At 46.3% G+C, this 27,904-nt stretch overlaps 1 protein-coding gene across 1 annotated transcript; it reads right to left on the bottom strand.

Moving 5' to 3' along the window:
• Positions 1 to 423: 423 nt before the first annotated feature.
• On the bottom strand, positions 424 to 25,065 carry LOC105061286 (probable mitochondrial-processing peptidase subunit beta, mitochondrial). The gene is made up of 11 exons (XM_010945326.4): positions 24,080 to 25,065; positions 4,797 to 5,116; positions 3,754 to 4,470; positions 3,487 to 3,651; positions 3,212 to 3,349; positions 2,987 to 3,138; positions 2,768 to 2,876; positions 2,242 to 2,340; positions 1,178 to 1,243; positions 901 to 1,008; positions 424 to 720 (listed from the first exon to the last, which is right to left on the bottom strand). The coding sequence occupies exons 3-11, from the start codon at positions 4,327 to 4,329 to the stop codon at positions 640 to 642; spliced, it is 1,494 nt and encodes a 497-aa protein (XP_010943628.1). The 5' UTR covers positions 4,330 to 4,470; positions 4,797 to 5,116; positions 24,080 to 25,065; the 3' UTR covers positions 424 to 639.
• Positions 25,066 to 27,904: the final 2,839 nt, after the last annotated feature.

Raw genomic sequence — 27,904 nt, 5'->3', positions numbered from 1 at the left:
TGCCAAATATATCAAATTTTAAATAGACCTGATCCGAAGGCAGGGTAGAGCCCCACCAAACATGAATACACTTCAACCCGAATCATGTCTCACAAAGAACATGCGAATCGTGTCTCACAAAGACAGTTTTGTGCCTGTGACATGACATGATATTACATGTATCGTCTAAACTTATTCCCCACGAACAGCCCTTAATGTTAGCAAAACCTTACCAAGAAAACGTTGCAGCTCCTACGGCTTCTCCAGTCCATAGAATTTTCTATACTCCATTTATTAGAGGCTAATAGAGGAACACAAGTGTTGATACTTCTGTCTTAATTTTTTTTTTTTTTTTCTTTTTGACACCAAGTACTTATGTCGTAAAATAAATTCCATATGCTGTTCTAACGCACTCAAGTCTAAAAACTCAGGATAGAAAGTGCATTATGAAAAGATGGCATGGTAAAATTAATGAAAGGTCGTTCCACCACCAGGAATTACACAGAAAAAAATTACCTAAACAAATACAAAGAAATAAATTATCTTCATTATCTAAATGTTACATGCCACCTTAAAGGAATGCTAGATTTACAACATGTATGAATGCCAGGCACTTAAGGTTGTAGCTGCTGCATATGTAAGGTTCCAAATGGTAAGCCTTTATTCAGCAGAAATCTGAGATCGAAACCAGTTGTGGGCTGGTAACAGATGGAGCGGTCCCACTGCAGCAATAGCAACATCCTGAAACATTCAGCATATTAGTAACCGATTTTATATATGTCTGAAGGTTAAATTCTAAATTTGCGATATTGGCCCTCTCATGAAGTTTCAGATCAAAAACCAATTTCATTAGTTTTACTCCCCCGTGATCAAACAATTATAGCTGCATGCTGAAATTACAAAGAATGAAATGTTGATTGCCTTATCAATTATGAAGTTTTTCGCAGTCTCCATTACTGTATCAGCATCAACAGCATCTATGCGGGTAAAAAGTTCTATAAATGGCATTACTCGCCCGTATGTCAACATCTGCACCAGACGGTTAAGAACTGCAGTTCTTAGCATGGCAAAACCATAATTATGCTTGAAACTTTTATGATAGGGTATAGCATTCTATACCCCTCTATTAAGTGCTAAGTGATTTTTTCTGATGGAAATAGCCATTTGACCAAATTAAATCTTGTTTTTGGAGATATACCTGGCGGCCATTGTTCTCAGCAACTGCGGTGGATCCATCAATATGAAGCAAAAGAGCAGATTTTAACTGCATATGATGACAAACATAGTTGTGACCCTTGTTACATCAGTTATCACAAAATATATAGACATGATTATATGAAATTTACCATGATCTATTTACATTGTAAACCTTGTCAAAAAGATGTATCATACAATTTATTCCAACCTATTACGAGAGGGAAAACAATCACTCCTTGAATTAGAGATAGGATCTTAGACCATCATAATGACAAGATCAATCAAGTCTTCCAATTACTAGAATAAGATGAACACGGCAAGCCTTCATACCCAGATATGAAGATGATCCACATAGACAAAGTTATTTCTTAGGCACTGAGTATTGCATGCTGCAATTACGCAGAAAAGGCCTAGAATCAGATAGATCGCATGCTTATGTTTTCATCACACAAAAAAAAAAAAAAAAAAGAAAAAAAGAAAACTTTACAGAAGCTTTTTTTAAAAAAAAAAAAAAAAAGATACAAAAGAAAAATTTGAGTATTGTGAATAAAGTAGGATATCATAAGTTTTGTCAACAATTTTCATGTCAAGATGCAAGAACATATAAAACATTGATATAGATATATAAATGTGCATGAAGCTAATAAAATGAGTTGTATTTTGTGTCTTCCTACTCTACAACATAACACAACTCCAAAAGAGCTTCTTTAGGCACCATAGATTTAAGACTCTCAGCATATACGAACTTTGCAAGTTTGCAGGGAAGCTTCCAACATTTTCATACATAAACCTCCTATGGGTTAAAAAAAAAAAAAGCAAAAGGTGCTTTTTCACTGATGCCTTCTCTATGCTAGCAGCCTGAACACAAATTAATGGAGCACATATTAACAAAACCAAGTTTAATTCATCCCTAGATGTAAGTCAACATCTTAATTATCTTATACAAAATCAAAATGATGTAATGGGACCACTAAAACCTAAACTAATTCAAAGATGAAGATGAAATATCCAAAAATATTAGCCAAGGCTAACTGAAGAATAAACTTACTTCATACTGAAAGTTACCTGATTTCGAGCTCGCATTACTTCAGTTTCTGATACTTTGTATGCCAGTCTCCTCATCTCTTCCATTATTAAACATGACAAATCATGCATGCGATCAGGCTGCAATCACAAAGACAAAATTCAGAGATAATATAAAAAGTAGCTCTTTCCACAACTAATAAGTAACAAAAATATTATTTTTTGGCAACTGCTTAACTAGTAGCAAAAATGTTCTCTTTAACCATGATACTGATCTTGCCAGATGAGGAAATCATAGAGATGTATAAAGTATACAGTATGTACAAATCATTGTTTAAGTTTTAGAATTGAAAAATGGTCTGCATAGTGGACAAAATTAAAGTATATTTCAGACATAAGCTCAACAAAAAAGAAGGAATTTACTAGACGATTAGTGGCAACATGACTGGGAACATACACATCAAAATGAAAATCAAGCTACTAGAAATGGCATATTTTGTGTAACAAGCAAGTGGTAATATTTTTTTAGCTTTCAAGTTCTAACAAAGAATAAATAAATAAAGCTCACCATGGCAGTAGAATAAATACCAAATAATCCTATATCACGATAGTTGGTATTGAAGGCCATTATACTTTCAGCTAAGTTATCTGTGCTGGCTCGACGAGCAAGCTGAGACCTGTTAATTCATTAGATCGCATGACATTGTTAGAAAACATGCAGCAACAGTATTAAGAAAGCCCAGATATGTACTAACGAAATGTTATCAACAGTCTGAATTTATCTTACCCTGAACAATTACCTACACTTACGCTTTTGTTCCAAGACCCCAACAAGCTTTGGATTACCATAAGAGGTATGGAATTAGGGTCAGCCCATGCCGCCCCTTTGAAAGCTATTGCCAAATGCACTAGAGGCATGTCCTCATTCTCCACTCGAACCTAAATTAAAATGTTTAAGGAATTTGTTGCATCAAGTATAAAGGAAATGAACTTATATTGAATTACAGCAGACCTCTGAACCAGTAAAGATAGCTGGATTTGCTTCAACAAGCTGATCTGCTGTGGTTGGATCCCTAGAAAAATTTCTAAACAATCTGCTGACCATATCAACAATCTCATCATGTTTAACTGCACCTGCAGCTGATACAACCTTCCACAAAACAAAAACAAAACTAAATATAAGACAACCAAAAATCAAGAACCTAACATACAATTTCATGTGACCATGGATTCAATATTAAAAAATAAAAAACTGAAATAAAAAGTCCAAAATTAAGTTGAGGCTACCATTCTAGGTCCGGTATAGTGGGTGCAAATGTACTGCTGCAAGTCAATCCTAGAGATTGCCCGGATGTTCTCCTCAGGGCCTAATATTGTGTCCCCTAGAGGATGACCACAGAACGAGGCCGCATGCAAGTGATCAAATATCACCTCTTCCAACTGTCCTTGTACCTGTCTAACACATAAACCATACATTAATAAAAAAGGAAAAGCTCCACATGATGGAATGTACACCAAACAGAACCAACAAGCAAGCATAAGACTACATCTCACCTCCTCCATCTCACGGAGAATGACACCCCGTTCCCGCCTGATTGCATGGTCAGGGAACCTCGAGTTCTGCAAGATGTCTGCAAGTACATCAATGGCAACAGGCACATCCTTACTTTGGACATCAGCATAGAAGGTGGTCTGCTCACGGGAAGTGTAGGCATTGAGGCGGCCACCCATGTTCTCTATCTCCTCCTCGAGAGACCGGGCTGTGCGACGGCGGGTGCCTTTGAAGATCATGTGCTCGAGGAAATGCGCCGTGCCATTGGTGCCAGGAGCCTCAAACCGGCTGCCAGCATCAATCCAGACGCCGATGGAGGCCGTGTGGGACGCAGACAATGGGGCCGACTGGGTGGCCACACGGATGCCATTAGGGAGGGTGGTGACACGAACTTGGGGGAAGCAGAGGAAGGGGGAGTTGTCGAGAAGCCTGGCTTCAGGGGAGCTGTGGCGGAGGAATCGGGGGTCAGGCGTCAGCTCTTCTGAAGGTTTTGGATAGGCAGAAAGCGAGAGGTATCGAGCTCGGACAATGGAAGAAGTTGACAGTTTCCTCCTAAGGCCAGCGAATGCAAGTGCCATGAAGAAAGGCTTCGTTTGGTCTTCGATGGACCTTTTCTTTTTTTTCTCTCCCAGGGTTTACACTCAAATTACCAAGAAATCCTAGAACAAAAACTGCAAACGCCTTCAAAAGTTCTATGATTTCAAGCCAAAGAAGAAAACCTGAGGAAAAAAAAAAAAAGAGAAATCGAATTCATCAGCAATAGTCACACATACCTTCAAGAAGACATAAGAAATCAAAAGAAGAAATCCATCTGTCTGTCTGTCAATCTAGGTGTAATAAAACAAAAGCGCACTGCATAGAAAGAATCAAGGTGGGAAAAAGGGAAGAGCAAGAAAATGGGACATCTCTGCAAGAAGGGAGGTGGAAAACGAAGTTCCAAGCGAGTAAGTTGTTGGAAGATCTCACAGAAATTTCTACGATCATTTTAAGCGCAACAAATAAACCGAAGTAGGCAACGATAGAAGCTTCAGAAGAGAAAACGTACCGAAAAATTAGGGTTTTGTGGATCCGATTTCCCGCCGCAACAAGAGGAGGACCCCGGTGTTCGACTGCTCTATTCTGTTTATACCTGTCGCTCAAAATCTCCCTTTGTCCCCCACGAAGAATAACAGCAGGCAGCAGCCGCTACGAGCCCGCTTACGGTGGGTTAAAGCGCCCCTGTAAAATATCCGACGGAACTCCAAACCGGTCTTAGAATCTGTTAGCCTGGACCGCCGCGACAAGGATTCGGCACAGGACCGGGCGTTTTGCTCGGAATATCAGACCACCAACTGCAACGTATCAGCCGTACATCAGGGGACCAATCTGAGATGGGAGATGAGAGATGGAATGAGAGGAGTGATAAAAAATAAAAAAAATTATTGATTAGAATGATTCTACCGTATACATCTTGTATCATCCCACAACAAACTAACACATCATTTAAAAAAAATATATTTTTTTCATTCAAAATAATAAAAAATATTAATTTATTAATCTCAATTAATAATAAAATTTTTTATTTAAAATTTTCAATCAAATTTAATAATATTTTTTTTCAATAATAAATGATGACTTTATTATCTAAAATACATACAATAAAACCAATAATTTTTTCGAAAGACGAGACAAACCATGTGGTGAATATTTAAATAAAAATTTTACATCACATGTACCACATGACCATATACTATCAATTACAATCCTTGATTCATATGGATCTTATTCATCAAAAGCTTATGTCGGTGTACAACCACAGAAACAAGCAATTCTAAAAGGAGGCCCACGAGAATAAAAAATTTGATTGATTTGGTGTGCCGCTGATATGGTGTACCTGATATAGGATATAATTTGTTCTGTATGTAAAACACAGAGCCAACAGATGTGGAGTACATACACGATTGTGTGTTTATAATAGCCTGACCAACTCTGCAACCAAAAACAAAACAAACTCACAAGCGACTGTTAGTACATTGGAACTTCATGAAATTGCTCGGGTCCACATCCTTGGCAAAAAAAAAAAAAAAATCTCATCTATTACTTTTGATAGAAAGCAAAAACATAGCAAATTCCTTAAAATAATAGGTTTGAATTGAAAAATCTTATCTATTTTTTTTTTAGTTTATAATTTTTTTTAAAGAAACAGGATCGAATTCGGTACATTTTGTCACGCTCCGAACCCAACATCCAGATCGGATACGTGATGACCGCACACTCCTTAGAGCAAACCCTAAAGAATATGCAAGGCCAAAATAAATCATTACATCCTTATCAACCATAATATTTAATTTCAATAATAATTCATAAAACTTGCATAATTACAATTAATATTCCTTTAATCCTCTGATCAGGTATCAACGGTACTCTATTTATGCATCCGCTCACTCACAAATCCATACCATAGCCAACAATGGACATCTTGTAACTCTGAGAAGAAAAAGAAAATGAAGAGGTGTGAGCTTTACAGTCCAGTAAGAATTTCCATATCACACCAATATAATAATATAATCTGAAAATAATGATAGGCAATATCACATAAAAGTCGATGTTCACTGTCCAGAATACTGCAAATATTTATAGATTATCTGTTTTATCAAAAGAGATGAATCATCATTGTTAAATAAGTGAAACAATTTTATTCAACGATTGTTTCATGTCTTATCTTTCTATTTTCTTCTATTATCACATCATCTTTAATCCTTTCTTTTTTTTGGCTTTAGCTTAAGCTTTGGCTTTGGCTTTGGACTACCAGGATCATGCGACGATCTTTTATTCAAATCGATTTCTGTGATCTTCCTCGGATCGAAATATTCATGATCTTTCTCGGATCAAAGTAGCCATGATCTTTCTCGGATCAAATCATTCATGATTTTTCTCGGATCAGATTCTTCATGATCTTTCTCGGATCATATTCTTCCACACATAAGCCTGTGGGGGCTGTCCCAGGTATAAGCTCCTAGCAAGCTATTCCACATGACAAGGCCAGTCCAAACCATATTTCTCTTTCTTTTCATTTTCATGAAATTATGATATTTAACTTCATCAATCAATTCATCTTTTGTAGTGTAATAAATATGTCATACACATAATCATACCATCAATCGCTGATACATATGTATTGATATAATATACTCATGCTCAAAATCACATAAATAACAATGTCTCAGATATAACAAATTCATCGATCTCAAATCCAACGATGCAAAATCAATGAGATAAAACCAACGGTAAAATAACATATATAATGATGATCATGTACAGAGATTCTTACCTTTATCGATGACTGATCCAAGCACAGAAATCAATGTTCTTCTTTGATTTATGAATTTTTTAACAAAATATTTCACTCGATATCATATGCAGATAATCGTATCTTTTCATAACCCTGATCAAATATAAAAATCATATATGGAAAAAATTACCGATAATCGATCCTAATAATACAGATCGAGGACCTCTCTTAGGATTAACCAAAATTAGGACTTGTCTATGCATCAGGATCCTCCACTGATCCATAAGACTTCTAGAGAGAGAAAATTCATGAAGAGAGAGAAAATTCTAGAGAGAGAAAGTGAAGAGAGAATCTTCGTATCCTTCAAATGAGACAATCATGGTCGAGATCATCAGAGGTCCTATCAGGGTAACTCAATATGAATCAAGTGTTACAAATTTCAAATAGAATCGAACTGGGATCAGATCTACTGCACGAATTTCGAAGCAATCTCAATTCATTATATTTTTATTTCAAATATATCCTAGGGTCCATGATGCAATCAGAGAGCAAGAAAAGATCCTAGAGAGACAAAATCCGTAAAGAGAGAGAAAGGTCTAGAGAGAGAATCTAGAGAGAGAAGGTAGAGAGAGGAGAGAGAAAAAAGGAAGAGAAAAGAGAGAAAATTTTTCTCTCTTCTCCTTCTTTTTATTTTATTTTATTTTTATTTTTCTCTTTCTCTTTTTCTTTTTTTCTTTTTTCCTTTTTCTTTTCTTTTTCTTTTTCCTTTTTCTTTTCTTTTCTTCTTCTTCTTCTTCCTTCTTCTTTTCTTTTCTTCCCGCGGCCTCCCTTGGCTGAAACAGGGGAAGACCGTGAGGTCCCCCCCTCGGTGGCTCGGGCTCCGACGGCTTGGCTGGAGATCCGACAACGGCCGGCGATGGGGTTCGGCCGGCGGCTCTCTTCTTCTTTTTTTTTTCTCCAAAAAACAGGGGATCTTCTTTGAAATTTATTTCCAGCAAAATCGATAGCCGACAGTGAGGTCTTGGGCCAAGAGAGAAAGGGAAGAGGGAGAGGAAGAAGGGGAGGGGCTTACTTCGAGCTCCGACAGCCGAGAAGAACTCCGGCAATCCTTTCTTCCTGTTCAAAAAACTCGCAGAAAAATCTTGAAAAAATCCTTCTAAACTCTTAATAATCTCTCAAAATCCTATGATAAAGACCTAAAGGGAGGGGAAGAAGGTTTTATAGAGGAGTTTTCTTAACCCGTGCCGGACTCTATCTCTCCGATTTTGTCGGAAACGGAGAGGAAGAAGACTCCAGTTAGAAGTCTTCCTCCTCTATTTTTTTTTTTTTAATTCTGAATTATTACACATTTCCAGTTGAGAAAGCGGAAGTTTTGTTGGCAAACTATCGTAGTTATGCCTTCACTCAGTTCCCTACCGCAATGAGAGAGTGATTGCCTAAAATTTTGAAAGGTAACCCGACAAATGAAAGAGCGGGTCCTGCGGTAACAACTAGGTTCGCTGCGTGACAACAAAATTTTTACTTTGCCGGTTCCGTGCACGGGGTCACCAGCTGACAGTGCCACGTACTCTCGCGTGAGGCACTCTGGAAAATCGCATTGCCATGACCACCTCTCCCAAGAAAGAGAGAGGAAAATAGAAAAAAAAAAAAAAAAAAGGTTAGAAAGCTACATTGTTCCCAAGTTAGAGCAATTATGTACCATAGAGAAGTCATGCTCAGAGCCAAAGAGATACATCATATGTATTGGAGAATACCGACCGACTTCGCTCATGCCGACTTATAATCGGACATATATGACCGACCGACCGACTGACCGACCGATCGATCAACGGCTATCGACCGACCGAGGATATATCGGTCGGGCAGACCCTTCCTGCCCTCCCGACTAACTGCACTAGGGGATCCGATGCCCGACTTCCGCGACGTGCCCGACTGACCGTCGGAGGGGTTCGAGTCTCTATCCGACGCCCCTCAGCTGGCCACCGACCCAAGATCGATCGACTCCTCAAATCATCGTACTACTGTCAGAGACTGTCGGTCCTGACAACGGCATGCGGCCCTGCCGCCTAGGGGTATTATCCCACCTAGGGTATGGGTCAATCCTAGCGACTTGACAGCCCCACGGTGATTTGACATCTTTACGGCGACTCTGACAGTCTACAGCGAATTGACAATTCTTCAATTGTCCACGCCATTAATGACGGCGCCATACCACGCTCCACTATATATGTCGGGGAAGGCAACAGTGCTAGAGGTCCCTTCAAAACTCTTGGGCTTGCTCCCTCTCTTTCTATCCCTCTCTCGTTGAGCTCTCTGTTTTCGTTTCACTGTTGCCTAGTCTCCTCTCTGACTTGACCGTCGGAGGGTCCCCGCCGGAGCCGCCTCCGGTCAGCGTGGATTTTCTTTTGCAGACGCTCGTTCCCGACGATCAGGTGACGAGAGGATTGGCCGCAACAGATTGGCACGCCAGGAAGGGGGGGCTATGCAGGCAGCGTAACGGTACTTTGTCCCTACGGAATTCGAGATGACGAAGATAAAAGCTCAGCGATCGAGGGTCACCGGGTCGGCGAGGCGCTCTTCCCACCGGGAAGAGGCCTCTCCTCCACCCCCCACGGCGGAACCCAGTTCTCCACACCCCGCGATGACCACGGAGGTGCAAATCGCGGCGATCGTGCGGCAGATGACCGTGCTGACGGACGCGGTCAAAAGCCTTCAGCAACAGTCGGTCCAGCTGCCGCCATCACCGGTCGGGCAACCGACGGCACGTCCGATGCCCTCCAGAAGTAGCCGCCGACGCCCGCACCGTTCGCCGTCGCCTTCTCCAGAGCCCCTATCGCCCCGCTCCTACCGGAAGGAGGAGGAGCGCCCACGGCACGACGCCCGTCGGGCTCGACGGCCCTCCCCTTCCCAGCTGGAACGGGCAAGGAAGGAGAAGCGACCGCGAACGCCGTCCGCCTCTCTCTCAGACTCTTCTAGAGACTCTACTCCTGGGGTTTCCCAGCACCGATGGATCGACGACTACGAATGCAGGTTCGACGAGATCGACCGTCGGCTTGCCCAGTTGCAGGTGGACGGGCAGAAGTCCTCGAACGACACTGACTTCCAGATCGCCCAACCTCTCTCCCGACTCATCCTTGACGAGCCAATCCCAAGTCGGTTCAAAATGCCACACGTGGAGCCTTACGACGGCTCCACCGACCCGATCGACCACCTGGAGAGCTACAAAGCTCTCATGATGATCCAGGGGGCAACCGATGCTCTCCTTTGCATCGGCTTCCCCGCCACGCTACGCAAAGCTGCCAGGGTCTGGTACTCCGGTCTTCGATCGGGAAGTATCCACTCCTTCGGGCAGCTCGAGCACTCCTTCGCGGCCCACTTCAGCACCAGTCGAAGGCCACCCCGAACATCGAACAGCCTTTTCTCCCTTAAACAAGGGGAAAATGAGACGCTCCGATACTTCGTGGTGCGATTCAACGCGGCCACGCTCGAGGTTCGGGACCTCAATGAGGACATGGCCGTCTCGGCCATGAAGCGCGGGCTGAGGGCATCCCGGTTCACCTACTCTCTGGACAAAACCCTCCCCCGAACGTACGCTGAGTTGCTGGAACAAGCATACAAGTACATGCGCGCGGACGAGGGAGCTTCCGACCGACGCCTGGCTGAGCCCAAGGGCCCGAAGGAGAAGCGAAGGAAGGGTCGGGACCCTGCTGTGCCTAGCAGGCCCCTGACCGATGGTCGGGTATCACCCCCACGACGGGACCAGAGGTCACCCCGACACCGGAGCCCGAGGCCGACACGCCCCAGGTACGATTCCTACACTCCCCTCTCTGCTCCTCGTGCACAGATTTTGATGAAAATTGAAGGGGAAGAGTATCTGCGATGGCCTCCGCCTCTGAAGGCAAAGGGCCTCGACCGACGGAAGTATTGCCGATTCCACCGGGGCCACGGCCACAATATCGAGCAATGCATCCAGCTTAAGGATGAGATCGAAGCTCTCATCCACCGAGGGTATCTCGGTAAATTTTGGAGGAACCCGCCGACTCAACCAGTCGCCGATCGACGATCCTAACCGACTGAGGAAGCGACGACTAATCAGCCAACGGCCGGAGTCATCAATATGATTTCCAAACGACTCGGCCCGGGGATGTCTGCTGGAGGAGAACCGACAAAGAGACCGCACCCGGACGACGTAATTACCTTTACGGAAGAAGATGTTCGGGGCATCCAAACTTTCCACGACGACGCTGTTGTTGTCTCGACAATAATAGCAAATTATGATGTAAAAAAAATTTTTGTAGATAATGAAAGTTCAACGAACGTTTTGTTTTACTCGACCTTCTTCCGGATGCGACTATCGACAGACCGACTCAAGAAGGTCTCTACGCCCCTGATAGGCTTCGCCGGAGACACCGTCGTGACGGAAGGAGAAATTACCCTGCCCGTGACGATCGGTACCGAACCACGATAAAGCACGGTTCATTTGACTTTTACGGTCGTCCAAATGCCCTCGGCCTATAACGCCATACTTGGAAGATCCGGACTAAACGCCCTCAAGGCAATTGTCTCGACGTACCATCTCTTGGTTCGATTTTCGACTAAAAATGGAGTCGGAGAGATGCGCGGAGATCAACAGCTCGCTCGTCAATGCTTCCAGATCTCCGCTCAAAGCGACGAGTTGAAGGGCTCCCTGACGATCGACAAACTAGACCAATGGGAGGAGGAAGAACGAAGCTCGCCGGCCGAACAGCTCGTGCCAATTCCGATAGCAGAGGGCCCCGACCGAAAGGTATGGGTCGGGTCTCAACTGCCCGACCCAGAATGACGACGGTTGGCGGAGCTGCTGAAGGCCAACGCCGACATATTTGCTTGGTCGGTAGTAGATATGTCGGGCATCCCTCCGGAGATAATAACGCACCGACTCAACATCGATCCGACGATGAGGCCGGTGAGACAAAAGAAAAGATCTTTTGCTCCTGAAAGACAGAAGGCCATCGACGAGGAGGTGGACAAGCTACTCGAGGCGGGCTTCATCAGAGAAGCTACATATCCCGAGTGGCTCGCCAATGTTGTCATGATCAAAAAAGCCAACGGGAAGTGGAGGGTTTGTATCGACTACACCGATTTGAATCGGGCCTGTCCGAAAGACAGCTTTCCACTTCCGAAGATCGACCAGTTGGTGGATGCAACGTCCGGGTTTTGACTGCTCAGCTTCATGGACGCCTTCGTCGGGTACAATCAGATCTGGATGGCGCCCGAGGACGAGGAGCACACTGCCTTCGTGACTCCCAAGGACCTCTACTGCTACCGAGTAATGCCCTTCGGGCTGAAGAATGCCGGCGCCACCTATCAACGACTTGTCAATAAGGTCTTCAAAGACCAGATCGGATGCAATATGAAAGTGTACGTGGACGACATGCTGGTGAAAAGCGCGCAGACCGCAGACCATGTTCGAGACCTCGAGGAGACTTTTCGCACTCTACGACAACATCGAATGAAGCTGAATCCGACTAAGTACGCTTTCGGATTGACCTCGGGGAAGTTTCTCGGGTTCCTCGTTTCTCAACGAGGAATCGAGGCTAACCCTGAGAAGATAAAGGCAATCATCGACATGCGCCATCCGAACACCAAGAAGGAGGTCCAGCAGCTGAATGGAAAGATCGTCGCCCTCAGCCGGTTCATTTCTCGATCGACTGAAAGGTGCCTCCCGTTCTTCAAAACTCTGAGGCAGGCGAAGGGCTTCTCATGGTCGGATGAATGCCGACAGGCCTTCGAGGATCTGAAGAGGTATTTGGCTTCCCCGCCATTGCTTATGAAGCCTGTGGTCGGGGAGACATTGTATCTCTATTTGGCCACTTCCCCTGAGGCGGTCAGTTCGGTGCTCGTCAGAGAAAATGAGAGCCGAACTCATCAACCTATCTACTATACCAGCAGAGTGCTCCACGGTGCTGAAGCTCGATATTCGGAGACGAAAAAGATGATTTTCGCCCTGACCGTCTCCGCGCAGCGACTTCGCCCGTATTTCCAGGCGCATGCCATTGTGGTTCTCACCAACCAGCCCCTAAGGACGATATTGCGCCGACCCGACACATCGGGACGACTGGCAAAGTGGGCAATGAAGCTCAGCGAGTTCGACAAACAGTACCGACCGCGACCTGCCTTAAAGGCCCAGGTCCTGGCCGACTTTATCGCAGAATGCCCGACGACCGACCAAGGGTCGGAAGACGTGGACCCCGAACGAGACGCGGTCTCCGAGCCTGACCCGGTCTCCACCTGGGTACTGCACATCAACGGAGCTTCAAATGCTCAGGGGAGCGGGGCTGGGTTCCTGCTCACCAACTCGGATGGGGTAGTCACCGAGTACACCCTCCGATTCGACTTCAAAGCCTTCAATAATCAAGCCGAGTATGAAGCGCTCCTCGCCGACTTGAGGATGGCAAGGGAACTTGGGATCGACAGCCTCAGGGCATTCTCCGATTCTCAGCTGATCGTGGGGTAGGTAAAAGGCGAATTCGAGGTGCGAGATCCAGCCATGGCAAAATATCTCCAGAAAGTGAAGGGTCTCGTGGCGCGCCTCGGATATTTTGAAATCTCCCACATCCCCAGGTCAGAGAATGCCCGGGCCGACGCACTCTCCAGGCTGGCGACCTCGGCCTTCGACTCTTTGGGCCGGACGTTCGTGGAGAATCTCGAGCAGCCGAGTATCGACAGGGTCGAGGAGGTGCTACAACTGACGGCCGAACCAAGCTGGATGGATCCGATCGTTCGGTACCTGACCGACAGGATCAGCCCTGAGGATCCCGCAGAGGCCAGGCGGCTCCGATGGTCGGCCTCCCAATATGTGATCATGGATGGCCGGCTCTACAAAAGGTCGTTCTCCCTTCCCTTGCTCAGGTGCTTGGGACCGACCGACGCAGATTACGCACTCAGAGAAGTGCACGAAGGAATCTGCGGGAGTCACTTGGGAGGCAAATCCTTAGCCTACAAGGTCCTGCGGCAGGGTTACTACTGGCCCACCATGAGGAAGGACGTGGCTGAGTTGGTCCGAAAGTGCGAACCATGCCAGAAGTACGCCAACGTACAACACCAACCGGCCAGCCAAATCGCTCCTATCGTCGCTCCATGGCCCTTTGCTCAATGGGGGGTCAATATTCTTGGTCCTTTCCCTCCAGCATCGGGCCAAAGAAAGTTCATAGTCATTGCTATCGACTACTTCACCAAGTGGGTGGAGGCCGAGCCCCTGGCGCAGATTACTGAACGGAAGATGGAGGACTTCGTCCAAAAATTCATCATCTTCAGGTTCGGATTGCCGCATACCATTATCACCGACAATGGGCGACAATTTGACAACCAAGACTTCAGGGACTTCTGCGCGAGGTTTCACATCACGCACCGACGGACTTCAGTCGGGCACCCACAGTCCAATGGCGAAGTCGAGGTGACCAACCGGACCATACCACACGGACTCAAAACCCGACTAAATGAAGCCAAAGGCCTCTGGGTCGACGAGCTGGGCTCCGTTCTGTGGGCTTACCGAACGACCCCCCGCGTTCCGACCGGGGAGTCACCTTTCAGTTTGGCCTATGGGACGGAGGCGATGATACCACTCGAGATTGAGCTGCCATCTACCAGGGTCGAGCAGTATCAAAAGCCGGACAACTCTGATTGCCAGAGAGCCGACCTAGACCTCCTCCCCGAACTACGGAACGAAGTTCAACTTCGCATGGCTTCGTACCGACAGAGGGTAGCCCGATATTACAACGCCAAGGTCAAGCCAAAGCTCTTCAGGCCTGGGGACCTAATCCTAAGAAAGGCAGAGGTCTCGAAGCCTCTGGACCAAGGAAAGCTAGCTCCGAACTGGGAAGGGCCCTACATTGTAGCAGACACCTACGGGCCAAGGGCTTACCGACTGAAAACTCTGGAAGGGAAACAGATTCTCCGGACCTGGAACGCTGACAACCTGAAGTTGTATCACCAATGAACTTTGTACCTGTTCATTCGGAATGCAAACCCAGTTCCAAAGTTCGAAGTCTTAACTCTTCGACTGATGATCGGCACTCGCCAAAAAGGACGAGATCCGACATCCCGACTCGAACTTAATATCCACGTGGGACCGACGGCCGGACCGCCGACGATGTATCGGGCGCTCACAAGGGCCGAACCGTCCACAGCAACGGGAGTTAACGCTCGTTCTACGGTCGAACTTTCGGACCAAACGATCGGCTAACTTGCCGATTGAGCCCCGACCAAAGAAAGGCGAAATGCCTGCGCGACCGCCGTCGCGACTTACCGACCGAACTACGGCCGGTCGAATGATATTCGGCTTACCACCATCTATCACACGAAGCGACCGCTGTCGCATTCACGACTCACCGACCGAGCTACGGTCGGCCGGAAGATATTCGACTTACCGACCGAACTACGATCGGTCGAAGGATATTCGGCTTACCACCGTCTATCACACGAAGCGACCGCTGACGCGTTCACGACTCACCGACCGAGCTACGGCCGGCCGGAAGATATTCGGCTTACCACCGTATATCATGTGGCGCAGTGTAAATACCCGACACAAGGGTATCGGGATTCGACTTATCATCGCTCCCCCGACTAAAACGCGTCGGGCGACATCCGACTGAATGCGTCGGAAGAGACCCGACTGACCAGTCTCATCCGGCGATCGGTCGGCTTTCGACTCAACGAGCACGCCCGACTCACAGCCGGGCGAAGGACGCCCGACTTAGGCCCTTGACCATCGAAAGGCTGATCCAAAGTTGGGACTTGTTCTACCTTCGTGGCGGCGCGAATTATCGAACGTCCTAACTGATCTATATGGATTAGCGACTCACGTGTTCAAATGCGTTCCACGACACATGGAAAAAAGAAAGACATGCAGAGGGAAAAAGTTCGAGTCCAAAAAATTTTAACTTTGATTTCATTGAAGATCAAAATAAGCTTACAAAGCTGGGCCAAAGCCCGAATACAAGCCGGAGCAAAAAACAAAAAAACTGACTAGTCCTCAGAGTCGGCCTCCTCCACTGGATAATGACGGGGGACGGTCGGCGAACTCGCTCTGGCTTCAGCAGTCGGGGCCGCCTGATCCTCGGTAGCTCGCTCTGCATCTTCTTCGGTTTCCGCCCTGGTGGTGAGGCCCCCCGATGATGGATCGGCCGTCTCCTCCGCAGCTGGGGCCTCCGACTCTGGCAGAACAATGCTGCTGAGATCGAGCTCCAGGTACAGGCCTCGAACGGCTTCCCGAGCATCCTCGTACCCGACCCGATACAAAAGGAAGCCGCTCTCCAGAAGTTCTTCCCGGTACTCTTTCGAGTCGCGGAAGTCTTCGACAGCCCGACCCAAGGCCTCCTTCGCCGACTCCGCTTCTGCCCTCGCGATGTCTGCGTCGGCCTGGGCAACGGATAGACCTTCCTTAGCCTTAGTGAGATTTTCGAGGCGGACTCGGAGCTGCTCACGGTCGGCCTCCTGCTCCTTGGCGAAGCTGTCCCGCTCGTGTCGAAGCCGACGGACGGTCCGGGACTTCTTCCTCGCGTCGTCCCGGGTCGACTGCAGCTCCGACTCCGATGTCGCCAAGGCGCCCTTGAGTCGGGAGACCTCCTCCGTAAGTCGGGAGACCTTCCCCTCAAGTCGGCCCTCCCGATCGACCGACTGTTGCAGCTGGTCAACCAGGATGATCTTGTCGGCTTCAACAGCCGCGACCTTGTCTCTCCAAGCCGCACGCATGTCGTCGAACTTTCGGTATCCGGCCTCTAGCTCGAATATGTTGTAGACCAGCTACAGAAAGCAAAACTGACCGTCAGGAGACCGGACTCACGAAAACAATATTGAAAACGGAGGAGAGAGGAACTTACCCGGATCATCATCGGATAGAACGAAGACAGCATGTTGGAGACACGCTGGTTCTTTATCGCCTCGATGTCGCCGGAAGGAGGAGCGCCTGGCACAGCCTCCTGGCCAAGTCATGATTGGCCAGGCCCGATGCACCTTCGGGGAGGAGGAAGTCGGTCACCCTCCGTCGATCGATCGTCCTTTGTCGCCCGACGCCATGGGGGCCTTCCCTCGGCTGGACGCCCAGGCCCTGACGTCGGAGATGGACGGCAGGCTTGAGCCCGATCGAGTCTCGACCGACGGCGCGGCAGCAGCGGGCGCTGGTCGCTCGGGTTCGTGAGCCTCCTCCCGATCCTCCTCTGTCGGCTGGGCGGCCGGCGCACCATCGACCGACTCAGCCGCCCTTCTTTCAGGCGAAGCGGCGCCCTCGCCCGACGGTCCCTCGGACGGGACTTCGACAAGCACTATCGGCGCCGACAGTGCGATGACGGGCTCCGCCCCCGACCCAGTCGGTTCGCTCGACGGAGCTACGTGGGGCCTCTTGGGAGGCCGCGACGGTCCGGCCCCTTGCGCCGGCCTCTTTCGGATGGCGTACTAGCATACGTCGGCCGCTGTTAGTCGCGATCTCGACGGCATATCTGCGAACAACGACAAACGGTCAGCGCCATGAAGGAAAAACGAAAAGAAGAAAAAGGGGAAGAAAAACGAAAAACCGACCTAAGCGAGGGACCGGGCTGAGGCCGGCGTTATACAGGGCCTGCTCGGTGACGAGCTCCCTCTGCTTCGGCATCGAGATATCTTTTAGCCGGTGGAAGTCTTCCCGATCTTCGGCTTCCACCCGACTGTTCTCATTCGGTTCAGTTCGGGGATTCTCCCAACGGACGGAGAACCCCCAAGAGGTGGAAGACGACGCAAGGAAGAACTGGTTCTTCCATCCGTGGATGGACGACGAAAGACCAGTGATGAAGGAAAGCCCCTTCCGAGGATTGAAGTACCACCACCCTCGGGCTTTAGGGTGGGGTCGGAGGACGAAGAAGGCTCGGAAGAGGGAGATCCGAGGGTCAGTCGGCAAAAGCCGACACAGAAGAGCAAAGCTGACTATTAGCCGAACTGAGTTCGGTGCGAGTTGTGCCGGGCACAGCCCGTAATAGTCGAGGATGTTTCGGACAAACTCCGGGACCGAAAAACGAAGGCCGGCCCGGAGGTCCTCCACGTAGAAGGCCACCTGGCCCTCAGACGGGCTGTTGACCCGACCATTGGCACCAGGGGCGAATAGTCGAAACTGCTCCGGGATGCAATATTGCTTCCGGAGCCGATCGACGTTCGGCCCCGAAAGTGAAGAAACCTCCACCTCTGGAGTCGACCGAGGGTCATCAGTCGGCTCTCCCGACCGACTGCCTCGTGAAGATGTTCTAGCCATGGACAAGAACAAAAGACAAGGAAATGACAGGGAGGAGGAGACGGTGAAGGTGATGATGGCCCCCAGAAGAAGAAGATGGATCTCCTAGGAAGAAAGGAAGCGGAGAAGAGTACCTGGAATGAGGGATTACGCGGGCAGAGTCTCGACAGCAAAGTAACGGGAAGGTAAAAATTGAATATGGGCGATCCTGTATATATAGTGCCCTCCGACGGTCGAGATGAAGGCGCGACCAACGAGAAGTCCCCAGATCTCGCCACATGGCGTCATCCGGTCCGTCCGTCGGCCCGACGGTTCGACGCACCCATCCTCAGATTGAGCCACATCACCTCAATCCGCTCCAACGGATCCGTCCCAATGACCACGTGCCACGTGGCACAGAGGCCGTGACGTTTCGTATCCCCAAAGGGGCGGCGGAAATGGCAGTTTCCCTTCCCGATGGGACGAGACGTCTGGCACCTACAGGACGTCCGACACCGACATGACGTCTGGCGCCGACAGGATGTCTGACACCGACGAGACGCCTGGCACCGATTGGACATCTGACGCCAGCGAATCTCCCGGCATTCATGAGACGCCTGACATCATATCAACCCGCGGTACGGTCGGAACTTGACACACAGTGGATCCACTCCTTTTCGCCCGACGCTACTGCCCAAATAAAAACATCGGCCAGCGCGCCGTCTGACTCAGGAGTGGAGGGGGGCAACTGTTGGGGAATACCGACCGACCCCGCTCATGCCGACTTATAATCGGACATATACGACCGACCGACCGACCGACCGATCGACGGCTATCGACCGACCGAGGATATGTCGGTCGGGCAGACCCTTCCTGCCCTCCCGACCGACTGCACCAGGGGTCCGATGTCCGACTTCCGCGATGTGCTCGATGACCGTCGGAGGGGTCCGAGTCTCTACCCGACGCCCCTCAGCTGGCCACCGACCCAAGGTCGGTCGACTCCTCAAATCACCGTACTACTGTCAGAGATTGTCGGTCCTGACAACGGCATGCGGCCCTGCCGCCTAGGGGCATTATCCCACCTAGGGTATGGGTCAACCCTAGCGACTTGACAGCCCCACGGTGATTTGACATCTTTACGGTGACTCTGACAGTCTACAGCGAATTGACAATTCTTCAATTGTCCACGCCATTAATGACGGCGCCATACCACGCTCCACTATATATGTCGGGGAAGGCAACAGTGCTAGAGATCCCTTCAAAACTCTTGGGCTTGCTCCCTCTCTTTCTATCCCTCTCTCGTTGAGCTCTCTGTTTTCGTTTCACTGTTGCCTAGTCTCCTCTCTAACTTGACCGTCGGAGGGTTTCTGTCGGAGCCGCCTCCGGTCAGCGTGGATTTTCTTTTGCAGGCGCTCGTTCCCGATGATTAGGCGGTGAGGGGATTGGCCGCAACAATATGCAATTTATCTCTCTTGATCAAAGAAAAGTCTTTTGCTAGGTATAGCTACACCACTCTTGGGATAAAATAGGAGAAGTTTCCACAGTTGGGATTCATTTGAGAAAACCCACGGCCCTTCACTGCTTAGCTCTCTGAAATCAAAGTACTACAACCATGAGAAAAGCAAAACTTGCCTTGCAACTTTTGTATTTTGGAGACATAACTTACAATTTAGAGTCGTCGACTGTTTTGATATAATCTAACAATGAAACATAACCATCAAGCGTTTGTTATAAGTTATTAGCTTATCTCTTTTTTCGATAATTGCAATATCTTATGAACTAAAAAAAAAAAAAGAGGGTTTTATTCATCCTTATCTTTAGGAAGTCTCTCATAAATTAATATTCCTATGCAACACAGATATGGCAAATATCCAAAGGCATAGGTTACAAGAAATGCAGTCATCTCCTCAACCTCTTCACTTCAATAACCAATGCCAGGGACCATACGTAAGCTCCTCTGCCATGATCTCACCGTCACATTCAGTAAAACTTCCTTAATTAAATGCAGTAACGTTAATCTAATTGTCATTCTGTAACTTCATTACCAAACATAAGTATATCCTCCAGCTCATGGTTAAGAAAGTAGCATCTAAAACAAAAAGAATGTTCTGGACAAAGTACACAAGTAACGAAGTGTCAAAGTTTCAAAAAGCCTGGATCCTGTTTCTCTTTTAGCAAAGGTACTGCCCACCATATAATAGCATTTATGCGGGCATGTCAGGATGACCCATCCAGTAAACAGCATGATAGAGCTGAATCCGTTGGAGGTTTGGGATTCACTTTGAACCATTAAATTAGCTTGAAAACTATATCTTAAGAAGAATTGTTTCTTTATTTAATGCTAAGACTACTGCACTAGTTTGGACACATAGAAACTGGAAAAGAAGCTATATTTCTCCACTAGCATCACAGGAACCCCTTGTATACTTAAAGCTCTCACATGGCCATCCACTGAATTATCACTGGATAAATTACGCTATCAACTAAACGTTTAGAAGAATAGACAAATGGAGAGATGGATGCAGGTGTGGAACTTTGAGATGAAAGTATCCCGAAAAATTAGGGATTGCGCATTTATTCTCAATAGGTGATTTATGGTATTCCCACCTTTTGAGAACCCTTGAGATTACAAGTTTCCTTAAACACCACCACCACCACGTCTTCCTCCTCCTCCTCCTCTATTTGATTTCCATCCAATGCATGAAGATGTTTCCATTCAGGTGGAAAAGTCATGCACAACCAGCCATCTCATGATAGCTTCCAATTTTTTCACCAACTGGAGTTTGTGGCCCTTTGGTTTAGTGGTAAAGGCACCATTCCTTATGAGCAAGGAGAAAACCAAATCCAAGTCGCTAAGTCTCAAGAAGTGCAACCACAATAATAACAACAAATCAGGTCTTTATACTGAAAGTAGAAGCCAGAAGGCATTGCCACTTTTCACAATCACAACAATTAGTTTAGCAATACTTCCAACCTAAAAATTAAGATGATGCCCTCAAAAGCCTGAACAGCCCCGTTCCTATATTGCAAGCAGTAATTAACTCCAGCCCATCCAAAACCAATTTATACTTCAAATTTAGTACAAACATCAGGCCCAACAAAAAGTGAAAACCTGTTGCAATAAAATTCTTCGAATACGGTGAAATAATCAGAATAATGAACCGATCACAGGACACTAGGTCATGATTGAGAAATTCAACAAAGTTTGAATTTTGGACGTGGATTTGGTGTCACATGTTGATGGACATAATCATAGCAAATCAATCCTGGGGGTCAAACCCACTTCATAGTGGTGGACTATAAAAAGTAACATAAAGCACCAGTGTAGGAGGCTCAAAGCTCATAAAATTTTAGACTGCATATCCAAATGTCATGTCCTTCATGACATTCATGCTAAGACATTCCAAGGTAAAATGATCCACACCAGACTCTCCTAGACCCACAACCACAGACCAGCATCCCATTATTTGCTCATGGGCTGTACTAGAGCACAAATTGCTTTTGCACTGCAGGGAGCATGATATGCATTTAAGGCTGCACTGCATTCCAAAGCAAATTGCTTAGCTCCTCTCAGCAGTTTTTTTTTTTTTTTTTTTTTGTCTCAATTCATTGAAGTTTCCTTGTTACATGTTTAATGCGAATGCTCCACTGCACTGGATGTTTTGTCACAGGAAACCCAAGGAAGAAAGTCATATTTCCCCAATAGAACCAGAACGACCCCTTGTATATCCAAAGGATCCATTTGCCGGAAGAACGCCCCTCCCCTCTTTTCTATTATTGTTTTCCATTAAACCCACAGATGTTTTAGTGTATGTCAAAGTCATGCACAGTCAGTCATTTCATGCTAGCTTCCAACATTTACACTAACTAAAGTTTAAGTGCCTTGCCAGGTTAGTAGTAAAATTTCCCTTACTTATCACAAAGGACAAAACCAAATCCCATGGTGGTTTAAGTATCAAGAACTGACAAGAACTGAAAGTGCAATAGTAACAATGAAACAGGTCTTTACGGATGAAAAGAGAAGCCAGAGCATACTGTCAGCTTTGACAGTCACAGGAGTTCATTTGGAAATATCAGAATTAAGATAATCTTCTCAAGACCCTAAAAATCCTCCTGCTCCCACATTGTAAGCAGCACAAAACTCCAACTCATCCAAAACTAATTTATACTTGCTTGCTACTAACATCCCACCCAACCAAAAGTAAACACAACGAGGTGCAATTAAATGCTTCCCATTTCCAAAGCAGTGAAACGATTATAACAATGAAAAGACCATAGGAAACCAGAACATGACTGAGAAATTTGATAATATTTGAGTTTTGGAGACAGATTTGGTGTTGCTTGTTGACGAATATAGTTAACCAAACCCAGCTTTAAAAAAAAAAAAACACTTCATAGCAGAGCAGTACAAAATGTAAGAAAAGAACCAATCATAGGAGGCCCAAAGCTCACAGTGTTCCAATTTTCATGTCTGAATGTCCTGTCTCTTTCCCTAAGATATATATTCCAAGGCATTCAAAGGTAAAATAGCCCACCCCGGACTCTTCATACCCACTATCACATAACAGAATTCCATTGCTGTCACTTGGCATCACCTTTTGCTCACAAGTTGTGCATTAGCACAATTCACCATTTTTTCACTGGGTTCAGCATCATAGCATGTGAACATGGCCTGCATTTCATTCCTAAGCACATTGCTGCATTTCATTCCTAAGCACATTGCTTAGTTCCTCTACTCATCAGTTTATTTTTTGAGGTTTAATTTAAGTTTTTATAGTTATATGACGATGACAAACCAACCCAAGATAAAAAAAAAGTTACTATACTACAAACAACTTTTTGCCACATTCAACAGTATCCAAAATAACAATAAATAGAAAACAAAGATTCTTTGATATGCTAGCAGCAAAAAGTTGCCATGATGATGAAAGCAAAGGATTCCTCCAGGCTATGATGTCAAAGATAAAAGCTAACCTACAGGTGCTGAATTTAGGATATGCAACGTGGCGAGAAAGAACAAAAAAATGAAGAGAAAGGACTGAGAGAAACAAAATAGAATTAACGGGGTGAAGAACCTAGTCTTAAATGCTTCTTATCTCAGCCTTTGTGATATTTGCTGCTGGTACTGTCTCCCCTGCAGCCCATTTTCAATATTAGTCTCTTGAAATCCATTATCCAAGCAACACCTTCATTTCTTTCTCATCTCTTTGTCTTAAAACTTTTGTTCAATTCATTGTTCATTAAATTAATTTCTCTCTTAGATCCTTCTCCCTTCTTGCCATAAGTAATTTTCTTGAAATTTGAATACTAATCAACTAAGAATGAAAAGTGAGTGGGTTCTTAAAAGTTGACAAGTATACATATTGGTTGAAGTTGAACATCACATACTTAATAAGCATATATCTTTCCCAACTGCAAGTTTCCTACTGAGCTTTTCATCTCCAGATGCTCTATCATGTGTATAGTCTCACTAACATGGAATAACATATTGTCCAAAAGGAGGCATTTTGCCCAAAACATTTCACATTTTTGGCCTTTTATGAAGAACATCTAAAAGTTATCAAATTTGATGTCCCTTAGAGCTTAAAAATGAGTAGAACACATTAAACTAAAGGAACACACCAACGTTTCTTGAATTCTTGAACTTTGATTTTTTTTCTTAGTGTTAAGCTAGAAGCTCATTCAAGGATGGTTTTCTTCAGAGGCCAAAGCCCCACCTTTACTAACAACAAGCAATTAAATGAAGCGAAACACTATTGAGACTCCACCTGCTACTTTGCAAAAAGAGCTAAAAACTAACCTTTATTTATTTATTTATTTATTTTTGAATGGAAAAACTAACCATGATTCGATAAGGTGTTGGCCGCATTTCTTTGCTTATATGCACCAGCTTCTCCTCTTCCCTCATCAACCTCGTTATAACAGCCTCAACCTTCAGGATCCCCGGTGTGGTTTCCGGAACCGCAGCATCTGTCAAGTGGCTCATCCGCACACCTCCATCCCCCGCCCCCCACGAGAACACACCTCCCTGTCGCTTTGATCGATGCATACTTGCCGGCATTCTGAGACCCGACGACCCCAACAATCCCGCAGCTCCCCGCGAGCTCCGTCACATGGTCCGCCAGTTTCCTCACCCCGCAAGTCTTCGCAGCGCTCACCAAATGCACTCCAGCCAGCTTTTTGGTTCCCCACTACCTAGGCCCCCTTCCGGACCCAGTCCACCAGCGCCTCCGGCGACACCGAGGAGGGCAGCAGGTCGATCTTGGTGGCCAAGTTGGCGGGCTTGCCCTCCTACCACGCCCTCGTGTTCTTGTCGATCGAAGTCGGCAGTGTCGACGACCATGAGGACGACGGAGCAGGGGCCGGACGGGGCAGACACCATCTTGGAGCCGACCACGCGGTCGAAGTCGAAGCCCAGGAGGAGGTTCTCGGGGTGGGGTCCTTCACGCGGCCACAATGGCGGAGGGAGTAGCAGCGAGCGCAGACGAGGGGCTTTAAATTTTTTCCGGCGAGGGGGTTGTGTTGTTAGCGAGCAACGAGGCCGGACTTGAGGGAGAGAGAGAGAGAGAGAGCTGGAAGTCGTCGGCGTTGTCAGGAGATCTAGAGGAGGGGTGGGAGAAGAAGCCCGGGAGCGATCGGAGTTCTGCATGCGGACGCCGCAACCGGAGCAGAAGGGGAGCAGGGGAGGAGGGTCGCCGGAGTCCTCGTGGTAGTAGCCACCGCGGAGGGCGGAGAGGTGAGGGAAGGGACGGTAGGAAGACGGCGGCGATGGTTTTGGAGGCCCGACGAGAAGGGGCGAGGGAGAGAGAGGAGCTTGCTGAGAGAGAGAGAGAGAGAGAGAGAGAGAGGGGACAGAGAGAGCGGTCGGAAGATATTCGCGCAGGTGTGACTGATGACGTGGAACGTGCGCGGCTGTGGGAAGGGTGAGAGGCGGTGAAGTAAAAAGGCGGTGACATGGAAATATGGAATATATTGGCAACTTATTGACACGGCCAAACGGTTGGAGGATCAAATTCAATGACTTCAGAATAAAGATGTTAGGAATGTTGGAAAAGATGTTCATATTTAGAATATTCTTTCGAGGAAGATTGCTGAGCATAATTGGGTTCTCAAACTCCAAAAAATTTATTAATGGTAGAAATCTTGCATCAGGTGGATCAATGAGAGTGATCACAATATCATAAGTTAGTTGAACAACTTACAACTGATACCAAAAAAATTACTGACACTATATACCATTACTTCAATAGCCACTGGAACAGTCATCAGCAATGTCCTCATATCGAGCTTCCCTCAATCCAAACTAGAGTCAGCTCAATTCAAAATCAGATTCTGCTGAATCCGATGATGGATGACGAAATCATAGACACCCTCTCGTAGATGGAATCTGATCGGGCCCCTGGTCCTTCGGGGTTCCCACCCACCGTTGTTCTTCAAATATTTTCGGTCCACCATCAGAAATGAGGTTTTTGCTGTGATTCAAGAGGTTTTCAGATTGGAAAAAATGTCTCGTGTTGAGGTCTACGTGCCCAGTCGTACACACCCCATCTCCTCCACCCAGCATGAGGTATTGTCCGCTCTGAAACAGTGCGTGCCCGCTACAGGGAACCACGACGCTGCCCCTCACGGTTTTACCCCGCAAAAGGCACCTCACATGGAAGAAGGGGAGTGATAATACTTAAGCAGTAGAGTCCCTTGATTGTATTCGGTATGGGATTTTCAGGCTCAATGCCCCCGATGCCCATCCCACAACAGAGCCCTCCAGCAAGGGAGGTCTACTGCGCAGGTAGGGGACGGGATCCCACAGACGGCGCCAATTATTGAGGTCTACGTGTCCAGTCGTACACACCCCATCTCCTCCATCCAGCGTAAGGTATTATCCGCTCTGAAACAGCGCGTGCCCGCTACAGGGAACCACGACGCTGTCCCTCACGGTTTTGCCCCGCAAAAGGCACCTCACGTGGGAGAGAGGGAGTGGTAGTACTTAAGCAGTAGAGTCTCTTGATTGTATCCGATATGAGACTTTCGGGCTCAATGCCCCCGATGTCCATCCCACAACAGCTGTCATCAAGAAACATACTTCATCAAGAACTTACCTGTGAACTCTATATGATGATTGATGAGAACCTGGATCATTGTCTCTTCTCGTGCCCACGGATTCAGCCAATTTGGGTAACCTTAAATCAAACACATCTTGCTCATCATCATGTTAACTCATTGGCGAACATTATTGATCTGTTAGCTTCTGACATGATGTCCGATCAGTAGAAATCCATAACCTGTTACACACTGTGGTGCATTTGGAACTAAGGAACAGCCATATATTTCAAGGTTCACAGTATTCTCACTCTACCATTTTTTCCACGGCCCTCAGGTATGTTTCAGAATATGCATCTGCAGCGAATAATGCTTTCTTGTCCAATGATTCACAGCTCTGGATTACCGACGGCTCTGTGAGCCCATCCTCATTTGTGTCTTGGGTACCCCCTCCCTCTGATCTTGTCAAGATAAATTTTGACGCATCTTGGGTGGCTGGCAAGTCTGATCTTGGGTTCATCATCCGAGATCACTACAGGGTTGTTCTATATGCAGCATCTGGTATTTCCTCTACTTCATCCATGCCCGAGGTTGAATTACAGGCCGCTTGGTGTGCCATTACCACAGTGGTTTACAATCTTGGCTATACACGTATATGGCTGGAGGGCAGTTCACTGACTGTCATTAATTGGATCAGGACACATCTCAACAAACACTGGTTTTATAGGAATAACACTCCGGCTGTGCCTTTGTTATTTGATATGATCCAGTGCTCTTCCATATTGGATGCTTTCAAAATCTCCCATGTCCTACGGAAAGCTAACCAACCAGCTAATCGTCTCGCAAGCCTTCACTGTCATCAAGAGTTTGCCTCAACTTTCCTACTGCTGCAGTCTGATTGTAATGCCGTGTTTGCTGATTTTGCTGGGACTATTTTCCTCAAGCGCTACTTTAATTTGAACTTCTTTTCTGCTTCCTTGGGCTTTGTCCCTCTCTTATACCAAAAAAAAAAAAAAAAGTCAAAAAAAGGCGCACATGAATACGGTGAACCCGATAGTAACTCTATGCGGCGTACGCCTGCTTGAGCGGCTACGAGCCTGGCATAGAACGAGAATTTTCTTTTTTTTTTTTTTTTTTTGATAAAATAGAATGTTGCCTTCAAAAATACTATTCGGTAGGAGTTCCCCGGCATCTCTTGAGAATCACAGCCACTCTCTGTTTCCATGTTTAAATCATATGAAGTACCTAAAGTCAAGCAAATAATCAAAATTCGAAAAAACTCATCCAATCCAATCCAATAAACATCGATTTCGATCAATCGAAAGACATAAATCAAATTAAAATTTATAAAAATTTAATTATTTATAATCAAATTCAATTTCTATATTTTTAAACTGTATGACATCGAACTCAATCGATGTAATATTTCACAAACTCATTTTTATTTTAAAATAATATTATTTAAATTTTTAATATTTCATTCTAAAAAAATACCATGTCATTCATTTGAATTCATGAAAATATTAATATTAAATTATTAATAAAAATATATTAATTTGAGATAATTCTAAAATAAAAATTTTTAAATATAGTTACTTCTGATGAGTAAATTTTTTTTTTTGTTTTGTTT

The sequence above is a fragment of the Elaeis guineensis genome, chromosome 2, assembly GCF_000442705.2.
Source record: "Elaeis guineensis isolate ETL-2024a chromosome 2, EG11, whole genome shotgun sequence".
Lineage (NCBI taxonomy): Eukaryota > Viridiplantae > Streptophyta > Magnoliopsida > Arecales > Arecaceae > Elaeis > Elaeis guineensis.
This window is presented reverse-complemented; position numbering and strand designations above follow the sequence as displayed.